Genomic DNA, 25561 nt, shown 5'->3' on the forward strand with positions numbered 1-25561 from the left:
AGGAATAAAAGTAATCACAGGTCCCTGTAATCCCAGCATATGGGAGGTGGAGATGTGGGGGACCAGGGACCATCCTTAACTACACGACACACTATGAGTTATGTAAGACCTTGTCTTAAAATGAACCAACTAGGGCTGGAGAGCTGGCTCAGCGGGTAAGAGCACTGGCTGCTCTTCCAAAGGTCTTGAGTTCAATTCCTAGCAACCACATGGTGGCTCACAACCATCCATAATGAGACCTAATGCCCTCTTCTGGTGTGTCTGAAGACAGCTACAGTGTTCTTACATATAAGAATAAATAAATCTTTGGGCTGGAGCGAGCGGGACCAAAGTTCAATTCTCAACAACCACATGATGGCTCACAACCATCTGTACAGCTACAGTGTAGCTCATATACATAATATATATATTTGTTTGTTTGCTTGTCTTGTTTTTGGTTTTTTTAGACAGAGTTTCTCTGTGTAGCCCTGGCTGTCCTGGAGCTCACTCTGTAGGCCAAGCTGGCCTCAAACTCAGAAATCCACCTGCCTCTGCCTCCCAAGTGTTGGGATTAAAGGTATATGCCACCACTGCCTGGCTAAATAAATCTTAAAAAAAAAAAAAAAGATCCAAGATTCCAAGATTCAACTACTCACCCACCCATCCACCCAAAAAAAAAAAAAAAAAAAAGAAAGGAAGAAAAATATTTTGCTATATTAAGGAAGTTTACTGCTATGTGGGGCTGGAGACACCCGCCTTTAATTCCAGTACTTGGGAGGTAGAGGCAGGTGGATCTCTATGGGTTCGAGGGCAGCCTGGTCTACAGGGTGAGTTTCAGGACTGCCAGGACTACACAGAGAAACTCTGTCTCCAAAATGAAAAGAGAAGGGAAGGAAAGAGGAGGGAAGAAAGCAAACAAATTTACAGAGCCAGGATGGTGGTACAGCTTTACAAAGTGAGACTCTGGAGGCTGAGGCAACAGATTGCATAGGCTTTTATAGGTTACATAGATAGACTCCTCCTGCCATGGCAAAAACAAACAGGGTCAGCAAGATGGTTCAGGCTGTAAAACTGCTTGCTGTACTATCTTGATGGTATCCTTGAAGTGAGATCCTTGAAGCTGCCTGAAGGGAAGAGGACAGAACTGCAGGCCACCAGCCACCTTCATATACAAAGTTTAAACAACAACAACAACAATGTAACAGGCCACCCCCACCCCCAGCATTTGTGGACCACAACACAGAAGTCCTGTCTGTGGCTTTCCCAAGATAATGGTCTATGGGGTCCTGGCTCCTTGGATTTAGGAGCCAATACTAGAACATTTGAATGCATTCATCAAAAGACGTGTACAAGTGCCCTTGAACATAGTATTTCCTGTAAGTTTTAGAGGAATTCATAAGCAGGAAGCTATTTTCTTCACTTTTGAACTTAGACATATTGCTTATGGATGGATTTTAGTTTGTGTGTGTGACTTTTTTGGTGAAGAGACGAAACTAAAGCTATTTTCTCTAGAGACCCTGTCCCCAGCATGGATTATATTTTTTGGTGTTAGTGACTAATGTTTCTTTCTGGCTAAAAATAATAATAATAAAAAATCTAATTATGCCATACTGGAATTTGAAACTAAAGACTTTTGCTTAGCTCGCAAGCTTTCTGAGAGCCATTTTATTGTGATCTAGAAGCTTACATTAATGAGCATGTTTGCTTTCCAGGACCATTGAGGGAAAGTAAATAACAACGGATGTTAAGGGCAAAAGGTCAGCCGGGCGCTGGTGGCGCATGCCTTTAATCCCACCACTTGGGAGGCAGAGGCAGGCAGATTTCTGAGTTCGAGGCCAGCCTGGTCTACAGAGTGAGTTCCAGGACAGCCAGGGCTATATAGAGAAACGCTGTCTCGAAAAAAAAAAAAAAAAAAAAGGGCAAAAGGTCCTATTTAAATTGAAACGCTCAGAGGATCTGGCTCTTGTTTGTCTTGTTTGCTGAGGAGTAAAAAGCTTTAACAACTAAAAAATCAAACCCTGAAGTGCTTCTGTGCTCTCTGGAGGCAGAGGCAGGAGGATCTCTGCGAATTTGAGGCAAGCCTGGCCTACAGCGAGAGGTCCATGACTGTCTCGAAAAAAAAAAAAAAAAAAAAAAAAAACAAGCCAACACCAAACACCGAGTCTCTGTAGCCATTAACTCACAGCGAGGTCCTTGCTTTCTGTCCTTTGATTTTTTTTTTCTTTCCTTTATTTCATAACACTGGGATGAAACCCAATGTCCTGCACGTCCTAGGCAAGTGCTCTCTCTGCACAGACCACGCCCCCAGCCCTGCCTCCTGCTCCTGATAACCAGAGGGGTGTGGTCCTCGGAGCAGAAGGGTTACTTCTGTTACTATCACTTTACTTCCTGTCTGTCTCCAGAACTGTGCATCCACGACCCTGCTAAGAGCCTCGCTGGTTTTTGTTTTTTGTTTTTTTTTGTTTGTTTGTTTTTTTCCCCCACACAGGCCTTGTTGCCATATGTGATGGAAAAATCCATCCAGTCCTTTTCATCTGATTTGCATCAGTGATATCTATTTCTAAGGATTATTCAAGGATTACCCATAAATACTCAGAGCCCTGTTCCGGTGGATTTTAATCTCTGTATTTGGCTTAGAGTTTGGTTTTCTAAAAAATCTTCTATTTCTTTTCTATCTCTGGGCTTACGATTCACCTTGTTTAACATTTGGTCATCCCCTATTTTTGCAATTTCCTGTGGATCAAACAGATCTGTATTGTAAAGACAAGACTGGGCAAGCTGTGGGGCTTTATACAAAAACAGAGAATTACTCAAAATAGAGACAGCTTGTCCTGCATTGGCTTCAAAAACTAAAATTTAAATAAACTTTAAAAAAGATAAGCTATCTATATGCTTCCTTGGTGAGAATTCCTAGAAAGTGTTCTCTTTTTCATTTTTTTTCCATTAACAATCTTTTTGATGATGCCTTTTTATTTCTTATGTGCGTTGGTGTTTTGCTTGTATGTATGTCTGTGTCAGAGCCCGTAGAACTAGACTTACAGACAGCTGTGAACTGCCATGTGGGTGCTGGGAATTGAACCAGATTCCTCTTGAAGATCTTAACCTCTTAGCTCTCTTCACCTCCGAGCCATCTCTTGAGCCCCAGAAAGTTCGATTGGTCTCTGGCAACCATCTCGCTCTGTGGAGCCTGTCAGTCATCTTCTCAGCCCACCCTCCTGAAGGTCCTGTTCTTTTCCGGTTTGCTCCCTAGTTCCGCGGTTCTACTTTGTTTGGAAAGGAAACAATCAAGCCAGAGGACCAGATCCTGCAGCTGTCTTTCCATTCTGTCCCTGTCATTTCCTTCTGTCATTTCCTCGTCATTGTTCGGCTAGAGCTGACGCCAAATCAGACTCGGAGGGGAAAGCTGACCACTGTTTGTTCAGGGTTCCCCTCCCCCCAACAGGGCTTCTCTCTGCAGCCTTAACAGTCCTGGAACCCCCTCTGTAGACCAAGCTGACCTTGAACTCACCTGTCTGAGTCCCGAGTGCTGGGATTAAAGGTTGTGCCACCATTGCCCAGCTGTCTTCATTTTTAGAAAATAATGTTTATTTTCATTTAGTGCGTGTGTGCCTATGTGTGTGTTTCTGCAGGCACACACATGTCCCAGCATGCGTGCGGAGGACAGAGGTCAGCTTTCAGGAGTTGCTGCTCTTTACCGGCTGAGCCATCTCTCCAGCTCTTGCTTTGTTCTGTTTACTTTTGAGTTTTCTTCATTTGTTTATTTTATGTGTATGAGTATCTTGTCCACATGTACGTCTGTTGCACCACATGGGTGCCTGGTGCCTTCGGAGGTCAGATGACAGTGTCAGATCTGGAACTGGAGTTCAGACAGTTGTGAGCTTCCATGTGGGTGCTGGGAACCAAAGCTGGCTTCTCTATCCTCTGGGAGAGCAGCCGGTGCTCTTAACTGCTGAGTCATCTTCTACTTCCCAGCCCCCCCCCCCCCTGCTCTGGTATAAAAACACGTTTTAAATTAGTTTACATTTAACTGTACTCTGGATTTATGGCTGAAAGGGACCTCCAAGAAACACCAGCACCCCAGCCACCGTATCACACAAAAGCAGAAAGAAACGTGGGCCTCTGAAATGTCCCTTAGGAGCAAGGTCAAAAACAGAAAAGAGCAACACAGACTGCTCATTTGTGTTTCCAGCTGTCAGTGAGGGCTGCAGAGAAGATCCCAAGTAACCTTGACAAGGGAACAGATCCCAGACAAGAACTGACACAAACTGGTCCTTGTGCCTGGGGAAGAAATGCTGCTCTCTGAAGCACAATCGTCATAACTGGGTCATCACATAGATCCAAAAGGATTCATTGTAGACACATTTCCCCATGATTGTGGTCACCATTCAGGGAACTATTGTTCATAGAATTCGTAGCTGGTGCTCCCTTTAAATGGGAAGATGGAGGCTATCTGTTTAATTAGAAAAGAAAACTTAGTTGCATGCTTAAGTGGCTACAGTAAAAACCACGCCTCTAGCTGTGAAACTGGGAGGAGCTAACTCCCTTGAACTCTGCTATCAGTAGGTGCGGTTGACCAAAGCTGCACAAAGTGGTACCGCAGATAAGAAGAAGGTAGTGTGGAAGGTATGACGCAGGATTTCTCATTATTTGTTTTATAAGAAAATGAAACATCATTTGTTGGCCTTGTGGCTAAGATCAAGTGCAAAGGGAACGGGAGGAGCATTATACCTCTGGCGGCTAGTTGTGGAGAAACAAGCGTGCCTACTCAGTTATTCCATCAACTGTTTGTTTTGGTGTTGCTGTTGAGGGTGTTTGGCTATGTGATTAAAGTCACAATCAGTTGACTTTGAGTAAAGGGGAATATTCTTGATCGTCTCTGTGGGTCTTATTCAATGAGCTTAAAGGTGTTCAGAGGTCCTCGGGATGCAGTGCAGTAGCAGACTTGCCTGGTACATAGAGTGCCATCACAACACCCACCCACCAACCAACCGACAATCCAGAAACAGGCAAGTCCTTAACAGCAGAACTAAGACATTTGGGAAGAAGAAAATATACTAGTGGAGGGATCAGCTGCCCCACCTCTGACCTATGGCTTGGCCTCTGCATTTCAGATTTGCTCTTCTCCCCTCTCCCCCGCCCCCAGCCCCAATGACCTTCCAGAAGTCTCTATGTAGCTCTGTTTCTCCAGCAGAGCACTGATTTATGCTCTATGCTTTTCCATTTTGCCCTTTTCACTCAACAGTATCTCTTGGAAGTCATTCCAAGCTCATGGAGAAAGCAATAGTTCATTATCTTTAATCAGTGTGCAGAACTTTCTTAGCATTTTTATAGTTTGGTTATCTCTAACTTCATCCATCCTGTTGCAAAAAAAAAAAAAAAATTCATTAACTGCCCTGTACTGCCCTTATTCCCACTGAATTGAACGATTATGTAGATGTAGGGCAAAGGGAAAGTGTCCCCTACCTTTTCCAAGGACTTGCTGGAATGGGGCAACAACTGAAGATTAATAGGAGAGAAAGATAAACACATCTATTAGCATGCATGAGGAACAACCTCAGAAGTGCCATTACCCACTAACCAATGATGTCTAGAGAACTCTGTTGCCTTCTTTGTGGGGAGAGGGAGACGGGAAAGATGACCAACTTGGGAAGTGGAGAGTAATATGAGCGGAATAAATGAACCCCAGGCTAGACAGCAGTTAGTGAAGGACTGTGCCCAGGCTGGACAGCAGTTAGTGAGGGGTTGTGACCAGGCTGGACCGCAGTTAGTGAGGGACTGTGCCCAGGCTAGACAGCAGTTAGTGAGGGACTGTGTTTGGGAATTGAATAGGCCTAGGGGATGATCAATGGCTTATGAAAAAACCTGCCCTGTGGTGATTACAGTCTTCAGTCTTGGTTCCTGAAGATATGGGGTGAGTTGATGAAGACTCGGGGAAGGAAATAAAGTAACTGTATTCTTTGGAGAGTCTGGATTTGAATAGATAAAGGGATGTCAACGTGAAGTCCCTTCGCAGATCAGATCGGCTGTTCACGAAGGCTCTCCAGTTTAAATAATTAGCTCGTTAGAATGCCATTCTTCAGGATCAACAGGGATGCCTAATATAACATTCCTATTCTTAGAAACAGAGTTACCATTAACTGGCGTTACTATATTGCTTCCCAAAGAGATTGGACTGCTTCCTACTGCTCCCAACAGAAACACAAGTACTCTACTACAGTAGATGCTACTGGTCTTAATTTTTTTTCTCTCTAATAACTATAAAATGACCCCAAATTCCCTTAATTTCCATTTCTATGATGCATAAAGTTTAAGCACCTTTAATGAGAATTTGGACATTTATATTATTTATTTTACCACTGGACAGAATATCTAAGAAATTTTAGGGAGTTGGGGATATCAGTTAGTGGTACAATATGTGTTTAGTGTGCATGATGCCCTGGTCTAATCCTAACCACTATAAACATTATTGTGAAAAAAATTATTCTTTGATCTCTATAGTACAAATTGAAATACATTGTTCATCACAGTTTATGGCATATATAGTCAAAATAACTGTTTACATATAATTAAAATATTCCTTCTATGGGCAGGCATGGTGGAGAATGTCTTTAATTCTAGTACTCAGAAGGCAGAGGCAGGAAGATCTCTGTGAGTTCAAGGCCAGCTTAGTCTATAAATCAAGTTCCAGAACAGCCAATGCACAGAGGACACAGAGAAACCCTATCTCAAAAAACAGAAAGCCAAACAAACAAGCAAGCAAGCAAAGAAACTTCCACATTCAATTTAGACTCCATAACCATATTATAATTCCTTGACTTCAAATCTTGGTAAAAAGGCCATCAGCATATCTAGAAGAGATAGTAAAACCTAGATGTCATTCATATATAAATATAGATACACACACATATATATGTATATATAGTATGTTATATTGTATGTTATATAGTATATTATATATTGTGTATTATATAGTATATTACATATTGTGTATTATATTATATATGGCATTGTATTATATCATACATCATACATTATGTATCATATAATATTTTCTCTGTGTAGCCCTGGCTTACAACCACTTATGACTCCAGCTCCAAGGAACTTTGTATCTCTGTGAGCTCCAGAATTCAGTGCACATACTGCCTTCCCTAGTTAAAAATAAGGTAGATCTTAAAAACATAGACATTTAGTTGCCATTTTTGTTGTTATAGCTTTTGAATCCAATTTCTATGATCTGATGAACAGGTTCTTCTTGTTCAAAATATATAGTATTTAGGGGACGTGGCTTAGTGGGTAAAATGCTCACAACAGAAGCCTGAGGATTTGAGTTCAATCTCTACACCCACATTAAACAACAGCAACAGAAACAAGTGCAGCTGTGATCTCAGCACTGGAGGCACTGGGTAGAGGATCCCTGGAGCTCACTAGCCAGTTGTTCTAATCCAGTTGATGAGCTTTGTGTTCAGTGAGTGAAGGCGAGATATCTCAGTGGGTAAACTCGGTGGATGCTCTTGTTGCCAAACCAGAGTGTGATGATCCCTGTGGCTCGAATGGTTGAAGAGGAGAATCAACTCCCACAAACTGTCCTCTGCCTTCCATACAGGTATCATGGTATGTCTCCCTCCCCCAAATAAACACATGTAATGATTAAAAAAAAAAAAAAGGTAGGAAGTGATTGAGGAAGGTACTCACTATTGACCTCTGGCTTCCACAAGTGTGTGTGCTGAGAGAGAGAGAGAGAGAGAGAGAGAGAGAGAGAGAGAGAGAGAGAGAGATTATATGCTTATATGCAATATGGGCATGCAGGTGCCTGTAGAAGCCAAAAAAGAAAATCTGATCCCCTGGGGCTGGAGTTACAGGAAACAGTGAGCCACCAATCTGGGTGCTAGGAGCTGAACCCCAGGTTCTCTATAAGAGCAGCAAGTGCTTTTAACCACGGAGTCATCTCTCCAGCTCCTAATATCTTTAGTGTCTTGTAAAACTGAGGCACAGTCTAAGACATCTTAAGTCTTGATTGTATTACAAATGGAGATTTATTCTAATCTATTTTTATACTGTCCTTAGCTTATTATAATTCTCCGAAATCTTAAAACAACTCTTGCACTTTTAGGGGTAGAGCATGCCCTAAACTGCACATGTTTATAGTAAGCAGCTTAATAGGGTTTGGAATATGTACACATCCTGAATCTGTCACTGCAGTGGAAAAAGTGAGCATACTTATCCCTAGTCAAAGTTCTCTTCTGAATTTGTTTAGTCCCTCCCCTGACATCCTCACTGCTCAGGCAACCTGTGATCTGTTTCTTATCGCTACTAATCAGTTTACATTTACTTATCTAAATAGATTCGTGCTGTAAGGAACTTTGTGGGAGTCATGCTGGTTTTAGTTAGCATAATCATTTTGAGGTTAATCTATGCTATTGCATACATAAACTGCTAATTTGCCTTCATTGCTTAAAAAGCACTGTATTATATGACTACATAATTCCCATTTAACTGTTAATGGATATTCCAATTTGGAGTTATTACAAATAAGACTTTTTTTGTTTGTTTGTTTGTTTTTGTTTTTTGAGACAGGGTTTCTCTGTCTAGCCCTGGCTGTCCTGGAACTCACTTTGTAGACCAGGCTGGCCTCGAACTCAGAAATTCACCTGCCTCTGCCTCCCGAGTGCTGGGATTAAAGGCATGCGCCACCACACCCGGCTACAAATAAGACTTTTAAATATTTATTTATTATTTTAAAGTTTTACTTTTTTATTTATTTTATGTGTATTGTTGTTTTTGTCTGCATGTATGTCCTGCTCCATGCGTGCCTGTCTTAGTCAGGGTTTCTATTCCTGCACAAACATCATGACCAAGAAGCAAGTTGGGGAGGAAAGGGTTTATTCGGCTTACACTTCCATACTGCTGTTCATCACCAAAGGAAGTCAGGACTGGAACTCAAGCAGGTCAGAAAGCAGGAGCTGATGCAGAGGCTATGGAGGGATGTTCCTTACTGGCTTGCCTCCCCTAGCTTGCTCAGCCTGCTCTCTTATAGAACCCAAGACTACCAGCCCAGAGATGGTCTCACCCACAAGGGGCCTTTCCCCCTTGAACACTAATTGAGGAAATGCCTTACAGTTGGATCTCATGGAGGCATTTCCTCAACTGAAGCTCCTTTCTCTGTGATAACTCTAGCTGTGTCAAGTTGACACAAAACTAGCCAGTACAGTGCCCTAAGAGAGCATAAAAAGGCTCTGATCCCCTGGGACTGGAGTTACAGATGGTTGTGAGCTGTCACGTGGGTGCTAGGAACAGAAACTGGGTCTTCTGCAAAAGCAATCAATGTTCTTAACCACTGACCCATCTCTCCTACCCCTATGTACTGAGACAGGATCTCACGATGCCCAGGCTGGTCTCAGCTCCAAATGTAGCCAGGAATGACCTTGACTCCGGTTTCTCCGTCTACCTCCCAAGAACTGGGATTATAGGCATTGTGCCACCGCACCCAGCTACACAATAAACCTTTTATAAACATTCATGTACACGTCTTTGTATGGATGTGCACTTTTGCATCTCTTTTGTAAATGCATAGTAGCAGGACTGAGGCATAGGGGAAAGTGCTGGTTTAAGAAGCTGCTAAATGGGGGCTTGTGAGAGTGGGCTCTGCAGCCGAGAGTGTGTCGTGCTCTTCTGTGGGACCTGAGTTTGGTTCCCAAGCATTCAAATAGGGTGAATCTCAATTGCTTCTAATGCCAGCATCAGGAGAATCTGGCCTCCCAGGGCAGCTGTACTCATATCAACATTCACACACACACACACACACACACTCTCTCTCTCTCTCTCTCTCTCTCTCTCTCTCTCTCTCTCACTCACACTCACTCACACCATCTCACTTCCCTCTGGTGGGGTATTCCAGCTTACTTGCCCTTCATCTTTCTTAATATTTAATGTGGCCAATCTTTTGGATATTTACCAGGAATCTGCATGATATTTCCCAGAGAAATAACCGGGCTTGCTTAATTATTGCCAACACAGACCATCTCTCAGTGAGAAATCTTTGTGCACATATATTTTCTGTGGTGTTGTGATACAACACCACAGAATGACTTGTTTGCTGCCAAGTCATTGCATGTTTTCTGGAACTTAGACTTGACTAGGAGTGACGAAGGACTGAAGAAAAGACAGATGGACACACGGATAGAAAGCTCAGATCTGATAGTCTGGACTCCCTGCTGGAGAAACCTCAGCACCCCAGAAGTTCGGTGTGTTTATTATATAGAGGTGAACAGAGAGGTGGGGTGACTGCTTACAGCTGAAGAAGGAGGCAGGGTTATTGTATATAGACAAACAAGGGGGCATGGCTTATGGGACGAAGCTGTATCAAGCAGACAGGTTTAGCTAATCTTGGTAGGAGTGTGCTCTGTAGGGGAGCAGTCTTCAGGCTATAAATACACAGGGGACAAACACTATGGTGGACATTTTCTGAATACATGATTAATGTCCACACACAGACCAGACAGGGGGGATTTGCCATTTCCCTGAGTCTCACACCGGGCTGGGAAAGCTTTGTCATTTTCCCATGGGTTTGAGCCTCTGGGGTCCTAAACATGGCTGGCACAGGTCACCACCACTCATTCACTCAGGACTTCACACACTCAGGGCTTCCTTGTCTCCTCCCCTGAAGCCCCTCCCCCCCCCCCCACTGTTTATGAGAAGCCCATCTCTCTGTGATGTTCTGGCTCTCTATGTGGCCCTTCTTATCAAATATCCTGAGCTATGAATTCCCATACATGTCTCCTCGAGCCAGGAAATTTGCCTGTTTCCCTCCCACCATGCATTGCAATCACTCTAATCTTCTGTTTCTCTCTCTCTCTTTAATTTATATATTTTTATTTTATGTGCATTGATGTTTTTCCTGCATGTATGTCTGTGGGAGGGTGTTACATCTTGGAGTTACAGACAGCTGTGAGCTGCTATGTGGGTGCTGGGAATTGAACCCAGGTCCTCTAGAAGAGTAGTCAGTGCTCTTAACTGCTAAGCCATCTCTCCAGTGCCCCCTCTCTAATTCTCTTAATTTTCATTTGTTTGGGGAAAATATATGTATATTGAGCCCAGGCAGAAGACATTTCTTTTCCTTCAGCTGCTAATGGAGTGTTCAAGTTTTGAGCGGCTTATAAACAAAAGGATTGTGGACATCCATGTGCGAGTCTTTAAGGTACTCGGACCTTCATTTCTCTGGTTAATACTTAAGAGTACGGGGCTGAGATACATTGATCACAAGGTGATCAATTCAAGAAGATGTCAGACTTTCTCCAGATCTCTCATGAAATTCATATAAAGTTGAGCTGCTGCATAGTAGAGTTGTACGCCTTTAAGTAATTTAATTATATGAAGGTCTCTTCTCTGTGACTTTCTGATTTGAATGGGCTCAGGGCTCTATCTCTGTAGTCTCGTCCTCATACTCTGTACAGGTTCTTTTAAGAACTGGTGTCTGACTACGTAGCCCAGGCTGGCCTCTTGCCTCAGACTCTCCAGTCCTGAAATTACAGGTATGTACCACATATCCTCTCTGTCTCTGTCTCTGTCTCTCTCTCTGTCTCTCTGTCTCTGTCTGTCTGTCTGTCTCTCTGTCTCTCTCTCTTTCTCTCTCTGAGGGGGCCCATAGGAAGGGGTTGCCCTTGGAGATGGTACCTGGAACCCTATACGTGCTAGGCGAGGGCTCTCCACCACTGGCTACATCCAGCACTTTCTACTTCTTTAAGATGGAGACCCCAGATCTTAGAAGTCTATAGAATCCTGTAATGAAGCAAGGTTTGATACACACTTATCTCTGAGGCTGTCTTCTTTGGTTTTAGACCTTTCTTCCTTCCTTCCTTCCTTCCTTCCTTCCTTCCTCCCCCCCTCTCTCTTTCTCTCTTTCTCTCTCTCTTTCTTTCTTTCTTTCTTTCTTTCTTTCTTTCTTTCTTTCTTTCTTTCTTTCTTTCTTTCTTTCCTTCTTCACCCCCCCCCTTCTCTCATTCTCTTTTTCTTTTTGACAAAGTGCTGGAGCTACAAGCCTGTGTCATTGCTCCTGATTCAAGGCTGAAGAACAGGAATCTGTGGCTTTTGCATTCTAGGTGAAGGGACTCTGGTCAGCTGGAGCGTGGCTGCCAGCACTCTGGCAGGCCTTGCCCTTCTCCCCAATTCCCTCTGCCTTGCTAAAAAAACGCTTAGATTACATTCCTAAAGCTAGCCACCAGGGCCTAGTTCCTTATTTGGCCATTTCCTCCTCCTGAGGCTGACCACCAAGGTCAAGCTATCAAAGTATTGAAGTCCAGCATTCAAAGGCCTCTTTGGCTGCCCTATTTAACATGCCTAAATAAAATTAAACACCTCACCCTAACCTGGTTTTCCTCTTGTACCTTTATAAACTGTCATTTGCCTGTGGGCCACATCTGTCTTCTCTCCTGGCAGTCAGTCCTTTATCTCCTGGGACAAACACCCCTGTCCCCTCCCCACCCTCACCGCCCCCCCCATCTCCGTCTCTGTCTTTTATCCCCTGCCCCCTGTCCTCCTGGGGCAAATCTCCTCCCTGCTGAGAACTTGGTCTTAAGGCTCCAGAATGATACTTTTCCTTTCAGCCTAAGACCTTGTTTTTCTCTTCTTATCCTATGTTTTTTGGATTTGTCTCTTTCATTGTGCAACAACTCTACAGCCATGTGTTGTATGACAAAATTTTCAGGGCAGGGGGAGGGGAAATGTAACTCTTATGTCTACTTACCCTAGACAGGGAACCCACAAGAGTCCAAAGTAGAGATACCCCCCCAAAAAAGTCCAACTTGGTGAACAATTGAGTTCATTTGGATTACCTACAGAAGTATGGATGAGGGGTTAGTTACAAGAACAGAAATAACTCAAAGACAGCTATATTACGAAAGCCCACTCCAGCATGGGTGACAGCTCACACAGTGGGAAACCTGAAGCGCATTGCACAGTCATCAGGCAGCTCCACAGGTTGAAGAGTGTCCTTTCCAGGTGCCTCAGGTTTCCAGGCTAAACCTCTTCCAGGAAGCTGATCTGGTCTGAGTTGTCTTCGCTGGTTTTCTCCTCTGAGAATCTTCTTTGAAGCTCAGCTTGCTTGAGTCCTGGCTGCTCAGCTGCCTCAGTCTTCTGTGCAGCTCAGCATCTGAGGTGGACTCTCAGTCTGTATTGCTTATTCTCATAGGGAGGGGCCTAGTGAATCTGGTCAGTTTCAGGGACTTCCTGAAGCTATTTTGAGTTACTCATCTTCTCACTTAAGGAGTGTCCAGCAAGATGGAATGCTTCAGTCTCCTAAAAAGGAAAACACCGTGATAATGAGCAGTAGTACAGCAGATACATCATTTGTTTATGACCTTTAGGTGGAATAATCTTAAATTTTTAGCATTAATAAAGCAGTTGTGGAGGCCTGTCCCTGAAATGTTAGCATTCAGGAGGTGGAGGTAGGAACATCAGAAGTCCAAGGTCATCCTTTGCTACATCAACTTTGCTGTAGGGGAGGAAGAGATGGTTCAGTAGTTAAGAGCATCTAGAATTCTTGGAAAGAACCAGAGTTTGATACCCAGTACCCAGGTCAGGCAGCTCACGATCACTTGTAACTCTAGCTCCTGGGGATCCAACACCCTCTTTTGGAACTCCTTCTTTTGGACTTTAAGAGTATCTACACTCTCATATACACCTACATGGACACCATATATATGATTTTAAATAAACATATTTTTAAAGTATGAGGCAGTCTGGGCTTCATAAGACTCTGTTTTCCCATGCCCACAAATAGTATTAATAATGTTTGTTGTGAAAGCTTTTCTTTTCTAGTATCTATTTTCTGAAAAAAATTTTCCTTATTAAAAATACATAGGGGTAGAGAGCTTAGACATGAATAAAACCCTGGTTCGATTCCTAGCACCATACAAAAATCAGGGTTAGTGGCTCATATCTGTAATCCTAGCAATTGGACAGTGGAGGCAGGAGGATCAGTAGTTCAAAGTCATCTTCAACTACTTAGCAACTTTGAGGTCAGCCTGGTCTACTTGAGATGTCTCAAAGGAAAAAGGAAGGGAGGAAGGAAGGAAGGAAGGAAGGAAGGAAGGAAGGGAGGGAGGGAGGGAGGGAGGGAGGGAGGGAGAGAGGGAGGGAGCGGAGGGAGGGAGGGAGGGAGGAAGGAAAGAAGGAAGAAAGACTTCTATTATGTTATAAAATAGGAATTCCTGGTGAAACTTTTCCAAAGTATTTGTAAGGTTTTAGTGAGTGTATGTTCACTTGTGTCCAATGTGGTACATATTCTGAGTTGTCCCTAGATCACTAAAATCAGTTTTTTCTTTTGTTTTCAGTACTCAAACTCAAAGCAGTGCCTAAAAGAAGGTTTTTGCACACTCATAGTATGTGTTACATGTATGGTTTGTTCGTTTCAAGACAGGGTCTCACTATGAAGCTCTGGCTGTCCTGGAACGCCTTATACAAACCAGGTTTTCCTGGAACTCACAGAGATCCACCTGGCTTTTCCTCCGGAGGACTGGGATTAAAGGCGCGGAAGACCAGGACTTTAGAGTTGCTAGTATGGTTCTTGCATGCATAAGAAGCAACTCAACTAAACCAGGCCTGTTGGTGCATTCACGGAGTGCTTAGTGTCACACTGCCTCAGTATTTCCTCATGATCATACCACACTCATTACTATGTTTTGGTTTGATTTGGCTCATTTTGAGACAGGCTTTCTGCTAGCCCAGGCCTTCACTATGTTCCTGCCTATACTTGCCAAGTGCTGGGATTATAGGCCCAAGCTACCATACCCAAACCAAGACAAAATAAGACAAGTTTTATAGAGCATACCACAAGTATGAATTTAAAAGGGAGATCCAGTTTGGCGTTGAGTGAGTGATTTCTTGCCTTCCTTACACATGCAGGGTTTGTCTTCATTATGAAGTCTCTGGTGTGGCAGTGGTGGCGCACGCCTTTAATCCCAGCACTTGGGAGGCAAAGGCAGGCGGATTTCTGAGTTCAAGGCCAGCCTGGTCTACAGAGTGAGTTCCAGGACAGCCAGGGCTACACAGAGAAACCCTGTCTCTAAAAGCCAAAAAAAAAAGTCTCTGGTGTTTAATGTATGTGTACATATGTGTGTGTGTTCCTGATGATCGAGTAAGAGAGAAGCATGCTAGACAAGCACTCTACTGTTGAGTTATATCCCTAGTCCTACTCATGGCTTCTTTCTAAAAAGCCTTTTCATGCCTATGACATTCAAAATTCTCCCTGTGTGTAATAGCTGATTATCAGGGAAGTTTTTCTTTGGGCTGGAGATTACTGCATTTGCTACATATGTGGGGTTCCTTCCCAGTACAAAGGTTTTTATCTTTAATGAGGTATTGCTTCTAGCTAAGGAGGCTTGACAATGAAGTAGCTTTCCTGCCATCCTAAGACCTGTGAGTGTGCAGTATTCACTAGAGCTGGCATGCCTCCATGTTTATCATTTGTCCATGGATTCTTCTAATTTTGGAGACAGGGTCTCGCTGTGGAGCTCTGGCTGGTCTGAAACTCTCTATATACACCACATTGACCTAAAACTCACATAAATCCACCTGCTTCTGCCTCCTGAGTGCTGGGATTAGAGGTTCCCACCAATCATTCCCGGATTGTATGGATTCTTAAATATAGAATGGGTAATGGGATTCAAGATAATGTTCGGTGACCTGAGGAGGTAGACCAGATGTACAAATGGTTTTCTTGCACATGGGAGGTCCAAGTTTTAATTTTCAGCCAGTTAGAGGGAGGCAAGAAAATACATAGAGAGAATATCATTTGGGGGAAGGAAAAAATACTCAGTTATGTCCAGCCCACAGATGTTCTTTCTCTCCTACATACATTCCCCTCAAATCTAAGAGGTATTGCCTTGCCTAAGGGGTTTTCCACATTCACTGCATTCATGAATGTCTTTTCTGTATGAGGTTTCTAAACGCTGAGGGCTTTATTTGAGTTGGATGCTTTCCAGCATTTCTCACAGGCTAAGGCTTTGTCACAGGCAGCAGGAAATTCAGCAGGCTGTTGCCTGCTGGGTGCTTGAAGAATCCCCCTGGGGATGGGAAACTCTGTTCAAGTGTAGCTGAGTTCTGGGTGTCACAGAGAAGACTCCTGGGATGACTGAGAAGAAAGGAACCTTAGGGAGTTTTGGGGCTAAGCAGAAAGCAAGGTGCATTGGAAAGAGTCAAGTGGGGTGTTAGGAGAGAAACACACCAAAGGGTCTCAGCGTTAGCTGCTCGAGTGATCTGACGGCTTCAAAGCTACTTTATCTGAACCTAAGTTTCAGAGTTAGATGGAGTATGTACTGCCGAGTTCCTCTTTCTTATTCTCAGAGTTCTATTCTTGGAAGGGAGACTATTGGAGGTGGGAAGGATAGCAGAGCTATATCACCACAGCTATAACATCAAAGAAATCATAACCACCTATTAGTATGCCACAGGGAGGTTGCACTCACACAGTAGTTCATTAGCTGTATTTTAAAAAATCATTTATTTTTATGTTATGTGCTCTGTTTGTTGTTTTTGACTGCATGTGTGTCTGTGTGGGGCTGTTGGAACCCCTGGAACAGCTGTAAGCTGCCAAGGGGGTGCTGAACCTGGTTCCCCTGGAAGAACTGTTGTCACCCCCTGAGCCATTTCTCCAGCCTCTCATTAGCCATCTTTACCACTTACATTTCTGGTTATCTCTCAATAAGGGGAGTCAAGTTCTGCTGGTGGTCTGGCCAGCATTGAAGACGCCTGGGATAGGCTAGTCAGGGTGACAGACCAGAGCTAGGAAGGTTGAAGAGGCCCTTTTCCTTCTTATGTCCCCTCTATTTCTTAAGGATCTTTCTTGCCTCTGTTTCCCTTCTGGGTTGTTGATTCTCAGGAATCAATGACATATCTCTGATAAAGGCTTTTCCCACACAACCCACTTTCAAATGAGGTCACTACAAACAGAATGAACAGCTCTGAGGATTTATTGAAGAAACCTCCAAATTCAGTTTTTCCTGTCATACTTTAATATAATGGAGTAGACTTCTGGGACAAAATGTATAGGATCTTCAACATATATACCAAGCAAGCAAGCAAACAAGCAAGCAAGCAAGCAAGCAAGCAAGCAAGCAAGCAAGCAAGCAAGCAAGGAAGCAAGCATTTTTGAACCATAATCCTCAAATCCAGCCCATGTCATATGCTATTTTCCGAAAGACACCTCAGATCCCACAGACCGAGGGCTCACTCCTCTAGGCTGCTGCACACTGAAGATGCCAACCACAGCCCTGAGATGGTTTGCCTGCATTTCTGACAGCCGGTTCTAAGCTGGCATTCCCACAACTCCACCTTGGTTCTATTGTGTCACTACGGCAACTCACAGAACTTGCTGTGATACTACCGAGGATACTGGTTAGCTCCGGATGATGGGGAACAGCGGGTAAGGTGGGAGGATGGACCACCCTTCAAGAACTTCCACATGCTCACGTGTACTGGTTAAGCCAGATTCTGCTCCTTACGGCTTTAATGAAAGCTCTCCTTAAGGAGGCTTCGTTGACTAGGCCATTGCCTATTGGTGAAAAGCTTAACCTTTAGGGGATGGGATAGAAAGTCCCATCTCTCTAATCCTGTTTTGATTTTTCAGGTAACAGCCTCCATCTAAAGCTATCTAAGGGCTGCCATTGCCTGCACACAAAAACCTGCCAGAGTTGTTCATATACAGGAAGAAGACAGTTTCCCTCATACTGACATCTGAATCAAGGTCCAAAATTCTTTCCTACTGAATCCCACCCAAAAAGCTCTGTTGGTTTTGCTTTGTTTTAAGATCAACTTTAAATTTGATCCTAGACTCAGGCAATACTTTCATTTCCTAAAACAGAGCAAATCTTTCCCCACAGAGGTTTGTTTTGCAGTAAAGTGTTTGATGGGAAGTTCTTTTCCATTTCATGTGCTTCTTGTTTTTAAACTTTGACTCTGACAACGAGAGAGCCAACTTGACTGGAAATCTTCCTTGTGGCTTCTCTCTGGGGACTAATTTCTAAGGTTTCTTCTGGTCTTTTTAACTCTTCCCCCCTAACATCTATGACTGTGAATGAACACAATCCAGTTCTGTGATGTGCTAGTGTGACATAAATGTGTATCTGGCTTTTCCTGTTTCCTGCCACATTAGTCCTAAAGCCCTTCAAGTGTGTGGGGGAGATGGCAGATGTCTCAGATGCCAAGAAGATAAATGGAGGATTTAGTTGCTTCAGGATGGGGAATGGCCTCTAAGAAGACCAATACTACTGGGACTTTCAGGCCCACTTCCCACATCTGAAGTAATGAGAGGGACTAAACCACTCACTAAAGATTAAATTGACCACCAATGGCCAATGACATAGTCATTAATCAACCCTGCCTACACCATGAAACCTCCACAAAACCCCTAAGGGAGCCAGTTCAGGGGTTTTGGTTTTCTGAATGTATGGAGGTTACTGGGGTGTGGTTCAAAAGCAGGTGAGCAGGTCCCAGTCTTTACGCACGTCCTTTGTCTATGCATCTATTCTCTGTGTGTGTCTGTCACTTGCAATCTTCTTTATGATCATCTAGTAGGTTTTGTTGTTATTGTCTGATGTAGGGTCTCTCACTGTGGCTCTGGCTGGCCTAGATCTCACAGTGAACCTCCTACTGCTAAGCTAGTAATTGTTAACCCTCCTGAGTTCTATGAACCATTTTAGCAAGTGGAAGCCAATGATGATTTATTGGGAACCCCGAATGGTGTCTGAAGTGGGAGACATCTTAGGGACTGAGCCTTTAGCCTGTGGGTTAGCCGGGTAGATTATGCCAGAACTGAATTGGAGGGTCCCCATCTGGTATCTACTGAAAATGTTCTGGGTATGTGCTGGGGTCTCAGAAGCCTTTGTACTGAGGGTATGGAAGCAGGAAAGACACTTTGGCTATTCCTAGCTCTTACAGTGACTTTAAAAATCTAGGTATCTGGGCACAAACAAAAGCAAACATCTCATAATAGCAGGGGGTTTTTTGGTCTGTTTTGTTTTGTTTTTGGCAGTCTTTTCTGTTCTTGAGAATGGTGATTTTAGGGCTGGAGAGATAGCTAGCTGGTAACATGCTTGCTTTGCAATCATGGGGACTTGAATTCAATCCCTAGAACACCCCCCCCCCCCACACACACACACACAAAAGCCAAAGGGGGCCCTACAGAGACAGCTCAGTAGTTAAGAGCCCTGACTGCTCTTCCAGAGGATCTGGGTCCAGTTCCCAGTACCCACATGGCAGCTCAAGGTAACCCCAGTTCCAGGCAATCAGATGCCCTCTTCTGAGCATCAGATACTCTTGTGGTGCACAGACACCCATGCAGGCAAAAACATCTAAATATGTTGTTTTCAAAGCCAGCGGGCACTTGAGATGGTTTAGCAGATGAAGGTATGTTCTGCCAAGCCTGACAGCCTAATTGGCCAGTGTCTGGGTGCAATCGTAGGCAGCTCATTGGCCAGTCCAGGCTGACTCTTGTTTGCTGCATCTATGTTGACGGCTGATGTGTTTTTAATCCCTGGGTCTGTTGTGAGCCCTCGGTTACCATGTATGTCTTTGGAGTGAGGGCAGAAAGTGGGTTTGACCCCGGCGTGCCTCTTTCCATGTCTGATTTTATTCCTCTTACCACTCATGGGGACGGTTTTCATCTGTTCGTGATACATATGCAGTTTTCACTTTTCTCTCTTTCTTTTGGAAGTTCTTGTTACATTTTATTTTGTGCGCACGCGCGTGCGCAAATGTGTGTGTGTGTGTGTGTGTGTGTGTGTACACCCACCATGCTGTATGTATGGCCACCATGCTGTATGTATGGACATCAGAGGACAATCTGTGGGAGTCCTTTGCTCCATTCATTGCGTAGGTCCTGGGGATTCAATTTGGATCCCCAGGTTTGGCAGCAAGTGCCTTTGCCCACTACGCTATCTCACTGCCTGCAATACTTACCTTGTAATGTGGAATTAATTTGTGACAACAGGCATAAAAATGTACCAGAAGACCAGACAAGATAGCACAGGCCTTTAATCCCAGCACTTGGGAGGCAGAAGCAAGCAGATCTCTGTGAGTTTGAGGCCAGCATGGTCTACACAATGAGTTCCAGGGGAGACAGCGTTAAACAATGAAGACCCATCTCATTATAAGACCCATCTAATTATAAGAAAAAAATAATCACCACAGACAAGATGGGTTGAAACAACAGTTTATTCTCTGAGTTCTAGAGACAGAGTGTCTGCAACAGGGGCATGAATGAACCATGCTCTCCACCATTGCCTGTCTCCACAGGTCCTCACTGCGATCTGTGTCTTCGAGTTCCCACATTCTCTTTCTCCTTTTGTATTCCAGGCCTGCCTTAAAGTCGATACATCACCAAGGATGGTCTGGGACTCTTGATCGTCCTGACTGCTGCTGGGTTAGAGGTGTGCCCCACCACCCCTGGTGGAGCCCAGGGCACTGTGCATGCTAAGTGAGCACTCTACCAATTGATCTAAATTTCAGCTCCTTTGTTTTCTTTTACATCTTTTTACATTTATTTTGTGTAGACATATGCATGTTTGTTTACACGTTCATGTTCCTGGTTCGATCCAATTCAGAGACTGCATTAAATTATGTATTTTTAGTCTCTTTAATCAGGAGCAGTTTCTTGGGCTTTGTCTTTTACTATATTAATACATTTTCCATGTCAGATGAGTCATGTTCCCACAGAATAAGGCTTGAAGGAGGTCTCACATGTGGCATAAAAACCGAATCATTAAGGTTGTGAGCCACAAAAGGATCCCTTAATATTTTTAAGAAGTGAGCAGGCCAGTGATTATGTAGAATGCCCCTTACTTAGGGGTTGGCTTTTGTTTTCTTATGGTTAGATTCCAGTTGCTAGCTTTGAGTAGCTATGTTGCAGAAGTGAAGCTTGCGTGGTTCTCTAAGGATCAGCTGCAGAAGTTCACAGAATCTACTGCCCATCCCTGAGCATATTAGAGGTCTTGCTATGTTGCCCAGGATAGTTCAGTTCTCAAGCGATCCTCTCACCTTAGCCTGTCAAGCAGCTGGAAACCATCCACCCTCACTTAGCATAGCAGCTTTGATCACAGAAGGTAGTTATCTGCTAAATTTCTCACTGTGAAGCCACTCCTTTTCCTTTTATAGCTAAGAAGTATCTTTTATGAGGTTAGGGCTCAGCTCAGCGTTAGAGAGCATGCCTACCGAGCTGGGGTTCTTGGTTCTGATGCCAGCCTCCCACAAGAAAGGTGAGTATCTTCTTGTGGTGGACTTGATGCTGAATGTGTTGGTACAGAAGTGTCAGCATTTTACCCCATGGTGTTAGCATCCACTGATACTGTTTGAAAAAAACCTTTGCTTTGTTCTTTTGATATGAAAGGGTCTTGCTGTATAGCCTGGGTAAGATCCAAACACAGGACTATGCTCAGGTCTGGGTCTCCTGAGTATTCCCAGAACATTGTGCCCAGCTACATTTTAGGTGTGTTTGTTTGTTTGTCTTGTCTTGTTTTGAACTAGAGTGATGTGTCGCCATGTTGCCCTGGCTCACCTTGTGCTCCAAATCTGCCCCGCCCTCCTGAGTGGATTACAGGAATATGCCACCGTGATTGGCCAAAACTTTGACCATGACTATGGCCACTTTCCCCAGCCTTCCTCTTTCCTTCCCTGCTCAGAACCTTCCCTTCTCCCAGGTGGCTCTGCTGCTTTGTGTCCTTGAGGTTACTTGTTTTGTGCTGGGGATCCTCAGAGCATCACGTATGCTAGGCAGTCCTTCTCGTGCTAGTTTTGTAATACTTTTAAAAAAGAATCCTTTATAAATAGCATACGTAGCTCCTTCCTTCTCTCCTTAATTCTCCTTCTGTCCCTCCTTTCTCTCTCTGCCTCTCTCTCTCTCCTTTTCTCCCTCCAGCTCTTGTCTCACCAGGGCCTTGCCTGGTAGCTGACCTGAAACTCTCATTCCTCCTGCTCCCACACCTGTCCAGGTTAGTTGATTTGAGCAGCGCACTGGAGGTGGGGGTAGGGGTGCATGGGGGACGATTAGTTGATTTGCAGGTAGTGTGTCTTATCTGTCGTACAATTGGCGACAGATGTCTCTCACCATCCTTATGCTTCTCTCAGCCATCTCCAACTGTGTTTCCTAATTCTCCCCTGAGGGTGCCATTATCCAAGGGACCAGCCTGTCTTCCTTTTTATCTCTCAGTAACATTTGCTGTAGCTGACAGCTACATCTCCTTTGAAATGCTAGGTCCCCTGGTTTCTTAGACACTGTCTCCACTTGGTTCTCCTGTTTTATTGGCCTGTCCAGCCATTTTAATTGACTTTTAAAACATTAATTATGAGCCAGGTGTGGTGGGGGCATGACTTAAATCCCAGCAACAGAGGGTAGCCTGGTCTCTGTAAGTTCAAGGCCAGCTTGGTGTACATAGTGAGACCCAGGCCAGCCAGGACTACATAGTGAGGCCTTGTGTCAAAAACAAACACTTGTGTATTCACGTATGTCTATGTGTGGGTAAGTGCACATACACGTGCAAGTGGCAAAAGAGGGTAGAAAAGGTGTTTGGATCCCCTAAGCTGAAGTTACAGGCATTTGTGAGCTCTCATATGTGGGTGCTGGGAAAACTACACCCTGAGCCTTCTCCGCAGCACCTAATGGGATTTTTGGATACAGGGATTTTGCTTATTGCCTGGTTGATCTTGAACCCCAGAGCTCAAGTGATTACTATGTCCTATCCTGAGTTTCTGGGAGTGTAAGACATGGGGGACAATGTCTCTACTAGTTACTAGGCCCCTCCCCATTTTTGAGGTGGCATCTTACTGTGTAGCCTAGACTGACCTCAAACTAAATCTTCTCCCTTCAGGCTCCTAAATGCTGGGATTACAGAAACTGACTGGAATGGCCCACACACCCAGCACTGCTCAGCCTCCTGCTGCCCATTCTAGATTCAGTAGCTCCACAGAGTCCACAGAGCTGGCTTCTGACACTCTCGTTCCTGCACCTCCACCCCACGTCTAATCATCAGTAAATGGCTGTGTCTAATAGGGTCTTGTCTAATCCTGTATACGGAGACACACACTCTACTACTGACCTACTTCTCCAGCCATGCTCAAACACAATTTGCAACTTGGCGAATAAGGCTGGGGTTATAATCCTGTTGGTTGAGAGCTGCATAAATGGGGTCTGTGGGAAGTGTAGGTTCAGAAGTTCAAGGTCATCTCAGCTAGACAGGGAATTAGAGGGCAGCTTGGGTTAGAGAGAATTTCTAAATACATACATACGTACATACATCTGGTGAATACTAAAATTGTATTTCTAAACCTAGTCTTTCCCTTGAATCTCAGCAACCTTGGTGTATTTCTTTAATTTGAAAGACATTCGTTGGGCGTGGTGGCGCATGCCTTAATCCCATCACTTGGGAGGCAGAGGCAGGCAGATTTCTGAGTTCTAGGCCAGCCTGGTCTACAGAGTGAGTTCCAGGATAGCCAGGGCTATACAGAGAAACCCTGCCTGGAAAAAACAAAAAACAAAACAAAACCAAACAAACAAACAAACAAACAAAAAAAGACATTCGTTCTTTCATTCACTTCCTTTTTTTGAGACAGGACAAAAGCTTTCCCGATTTGTCCTGAAAGGAAGAGAACAGTGGCTTTTCTAGCCAGTTCTCTCCTCAGCTCTCAGTTAATGCATCACCATTTAGTCCCTCAGGCCTAACTTCCTGAGCCGAGCTTGATCACCATCTTGTCATTAGCGCTCCCCTCCTCACCCCACAAGTCCCGTATCCAGTCCATTTGTAAGTCTACCCAGCCCTCCTCCCTTCACGATTCCACTTTGGCCAAGATCATCAATCATTTCCTGCTTAAAGCAGGAAGAGGGAGACTCCTTGTCTCATTTCTTACTTTGCACCCCCCACCTCCAACTAAATTGAGCACCCTGCAGTAGCTAGATTGTCTTAAAGCCGGGGTGGGGGTGGGGGTGGGGTAAAAGTTAATTCCCTTGTTTAAAATGCATTCAAATGTCTAACAATAGCGTTGCCTCAAAGCCCTGTGTGATGTCCCCTGACTATTTCCCCTGACTATTTTGGTGACTTTGACTTTTGCCCTGGCCTTTCTCAGTCCTCCTCAGACTGATGGGGGCGGGGGGCGGGGGGGAGCTCCAGAAAGCCATGGGTTTTTATGCTCTATCACAAAAGGACGAATCTCAAAGCATCCGATGCAGTGCCTCCTGGCATATATAGTAAGCCCTCAATGAACACTCCTACAATGAAGGAATAGCTGAATGCATACATGCTATGGCTGAAATTATTTATTGTGTGAGCATGATAGGGAAGGGCTTTTGTATCATGCTATGCTTGCAAGAACACACATGTGGAAGTCAGTGGATAACTTTGTAGAGTTTCTCTCCTTTCATCTTGATGACATGGGAACCAGGAATCGAACTCGGGTCATCAGGTTTGCATGGCAAATGTCTCTACTGCTGAACCATCTCACTGGCCTCATAATGTCTCCCCTTTAACTTTTAGAAGAGCGACTATGATCACGCTGCTCTGAGCGCGCCATTCAGAGTTTGAGCTGCTGATGCGGCAGTTTTCAAGTTTGTGTGATGCCCGAAGCTAAGGGAAAAAAACTCTGAAGAAATTCAGTTACAATGTCAACTGAGAGTGTCGGAACCTGGCAGAGATGGGGTTGGCCGTGGACCCCAACAGGGCGGTTCCCCTCCGTAAGAGGAAGGTAAAGGCCATGGAGGTAGACACGGAGGAGAGACCCAAGGATCTTGTACGGAAGCCCTGTGTGGTAAAGGACCTGGAGGCAGAAGCCAGCCTCCCAGAGAAGAAAGGAAGTACCTTGTCTCTGGACCTCCTTATTGACTATGTTCATTATATGGTGGAGAATCATGAGGAGGACGATAAGGCCATGGCCCGGGATAAGAAGAATTACTATCAAGAAACCCCAAAACGGATTCCGAATAAGGTTGATGTGTATAAGCCCTTTTACCCAATGGAATGCCAAGCCTTTATCGATGATTCTTTGCAGAATAAGAAGATGGGGGTAGACTGAATGGTACACATCCCCAGACCTAAGTCTGCTAGACCAACGAATCCAAACCCAGGCAAGGGATGTATAGTTTCAGATGATGCTGGCAAAGTCCTATGTGTTGAGAAAGAGGCCCGGCAGTGGTGGCACACACCTTTAATCCCAGCACTTGGGAGGCAGAGACAGGCAGATTTCTGAGTTCGAGGCTAGCCTGGTCTACAGAGTGAGTTCCAGGACAGCCAAGGTTATACAGAGAAACCCTGTCTCGAAAAACCAAAAAATAAAATAAAATAAAAAATTAAAAATTAGAGAGAGAGAGAGGGAGAGAGAAGAATATGTTCTGGTGGGTGCCAGCCCATGCCAAGGCATCCCTTCCCCCTGGGAGACCAGTCACACACTGGTATAGTATAAAATAGAGTTTATTTGGGGCATGGGGAGGGGAATTAAGAGAGTAGTAGAAGCAGAGAAAGGCAGAGAAAAGGAGAGAGTAGAGAAGTGGAGGTGGGCCATGACCATGTGTGGGGGGGAGGGGAGCAAGGGGGGCAAGATGTAAGAGAGA

At 44.4% G+C, this 25561-nt stretch overlaps 1 protein-coding gene and 1 pseudogene across 3 annotated transcripts; one reads left to right on the forward strand and one right to left on the reverse strand.

Annotated features, from left to right (window-relative positions):
• Positions 1 to 4552: 4552 nt before the first annotated feature.
• On the forward strand, positions 4553 to 25172 carry Gm7244 (predicted gene 7244). Of its 3 annotated transcripts, none has more exons than XR_870535.1 (3): positions 4553 to 4602; positions 20326 to 20446; positions 22833 to 23361. XR_870535.1 is itself a non-coding variant. In XM_011242584.1 (3 exons), the coding sequence occupies exon 3, from the start codon at positions 24649 to 24651 to the stop codon at positions 25024 to 25026; it is 378 nt and encodes a 125-aa protein (XP_011240886.1). In that variant the 5' UTR covers positions 4553 to 4602; positions 20326 to 21224; positions 24492 to 24648; the 3' UTR covers positions 25027 to 25172. The 3 variants fall into 3 exon arrangements, 2 of the variants coding, with proteins under 2 accessions (XP_011240886.1, NP_001095067.1); XM_011242584.1 differs by lacking the exon at positions 22833 to 23361 and adding an exon at positions 24492 to 25172 and having other exon boundaries at positions 20326 to 21224; NM_001101597.2 differs by lacking the exons at positions 4553 to 4602; positions 20326 to 20446; positions 22833 to 23361 and adding exons at positions 21152 to 21224; positions 24492 to 25136.
• Gm51733 lies at positions 20661 to 20756 on the reverse strand (annotated as a pseudogene).
• Positions 25173 to 25561: the final 389 nt, after the last annotated feature.

This window comes from Mus musculus, chromosome 9 (genome assembly GCF_000001635.26).
Source record: "Mus musculus strain C57BL/6J chromosome 9, GRCm38.p6 C57BL/6J".
Classification (NCBI taxonomy): domain Eukaryota; kingdom Metazoa; phylum Chordata; class Mammalia; order Rodentia; family Muridae; genus Mus; species Mus musculus.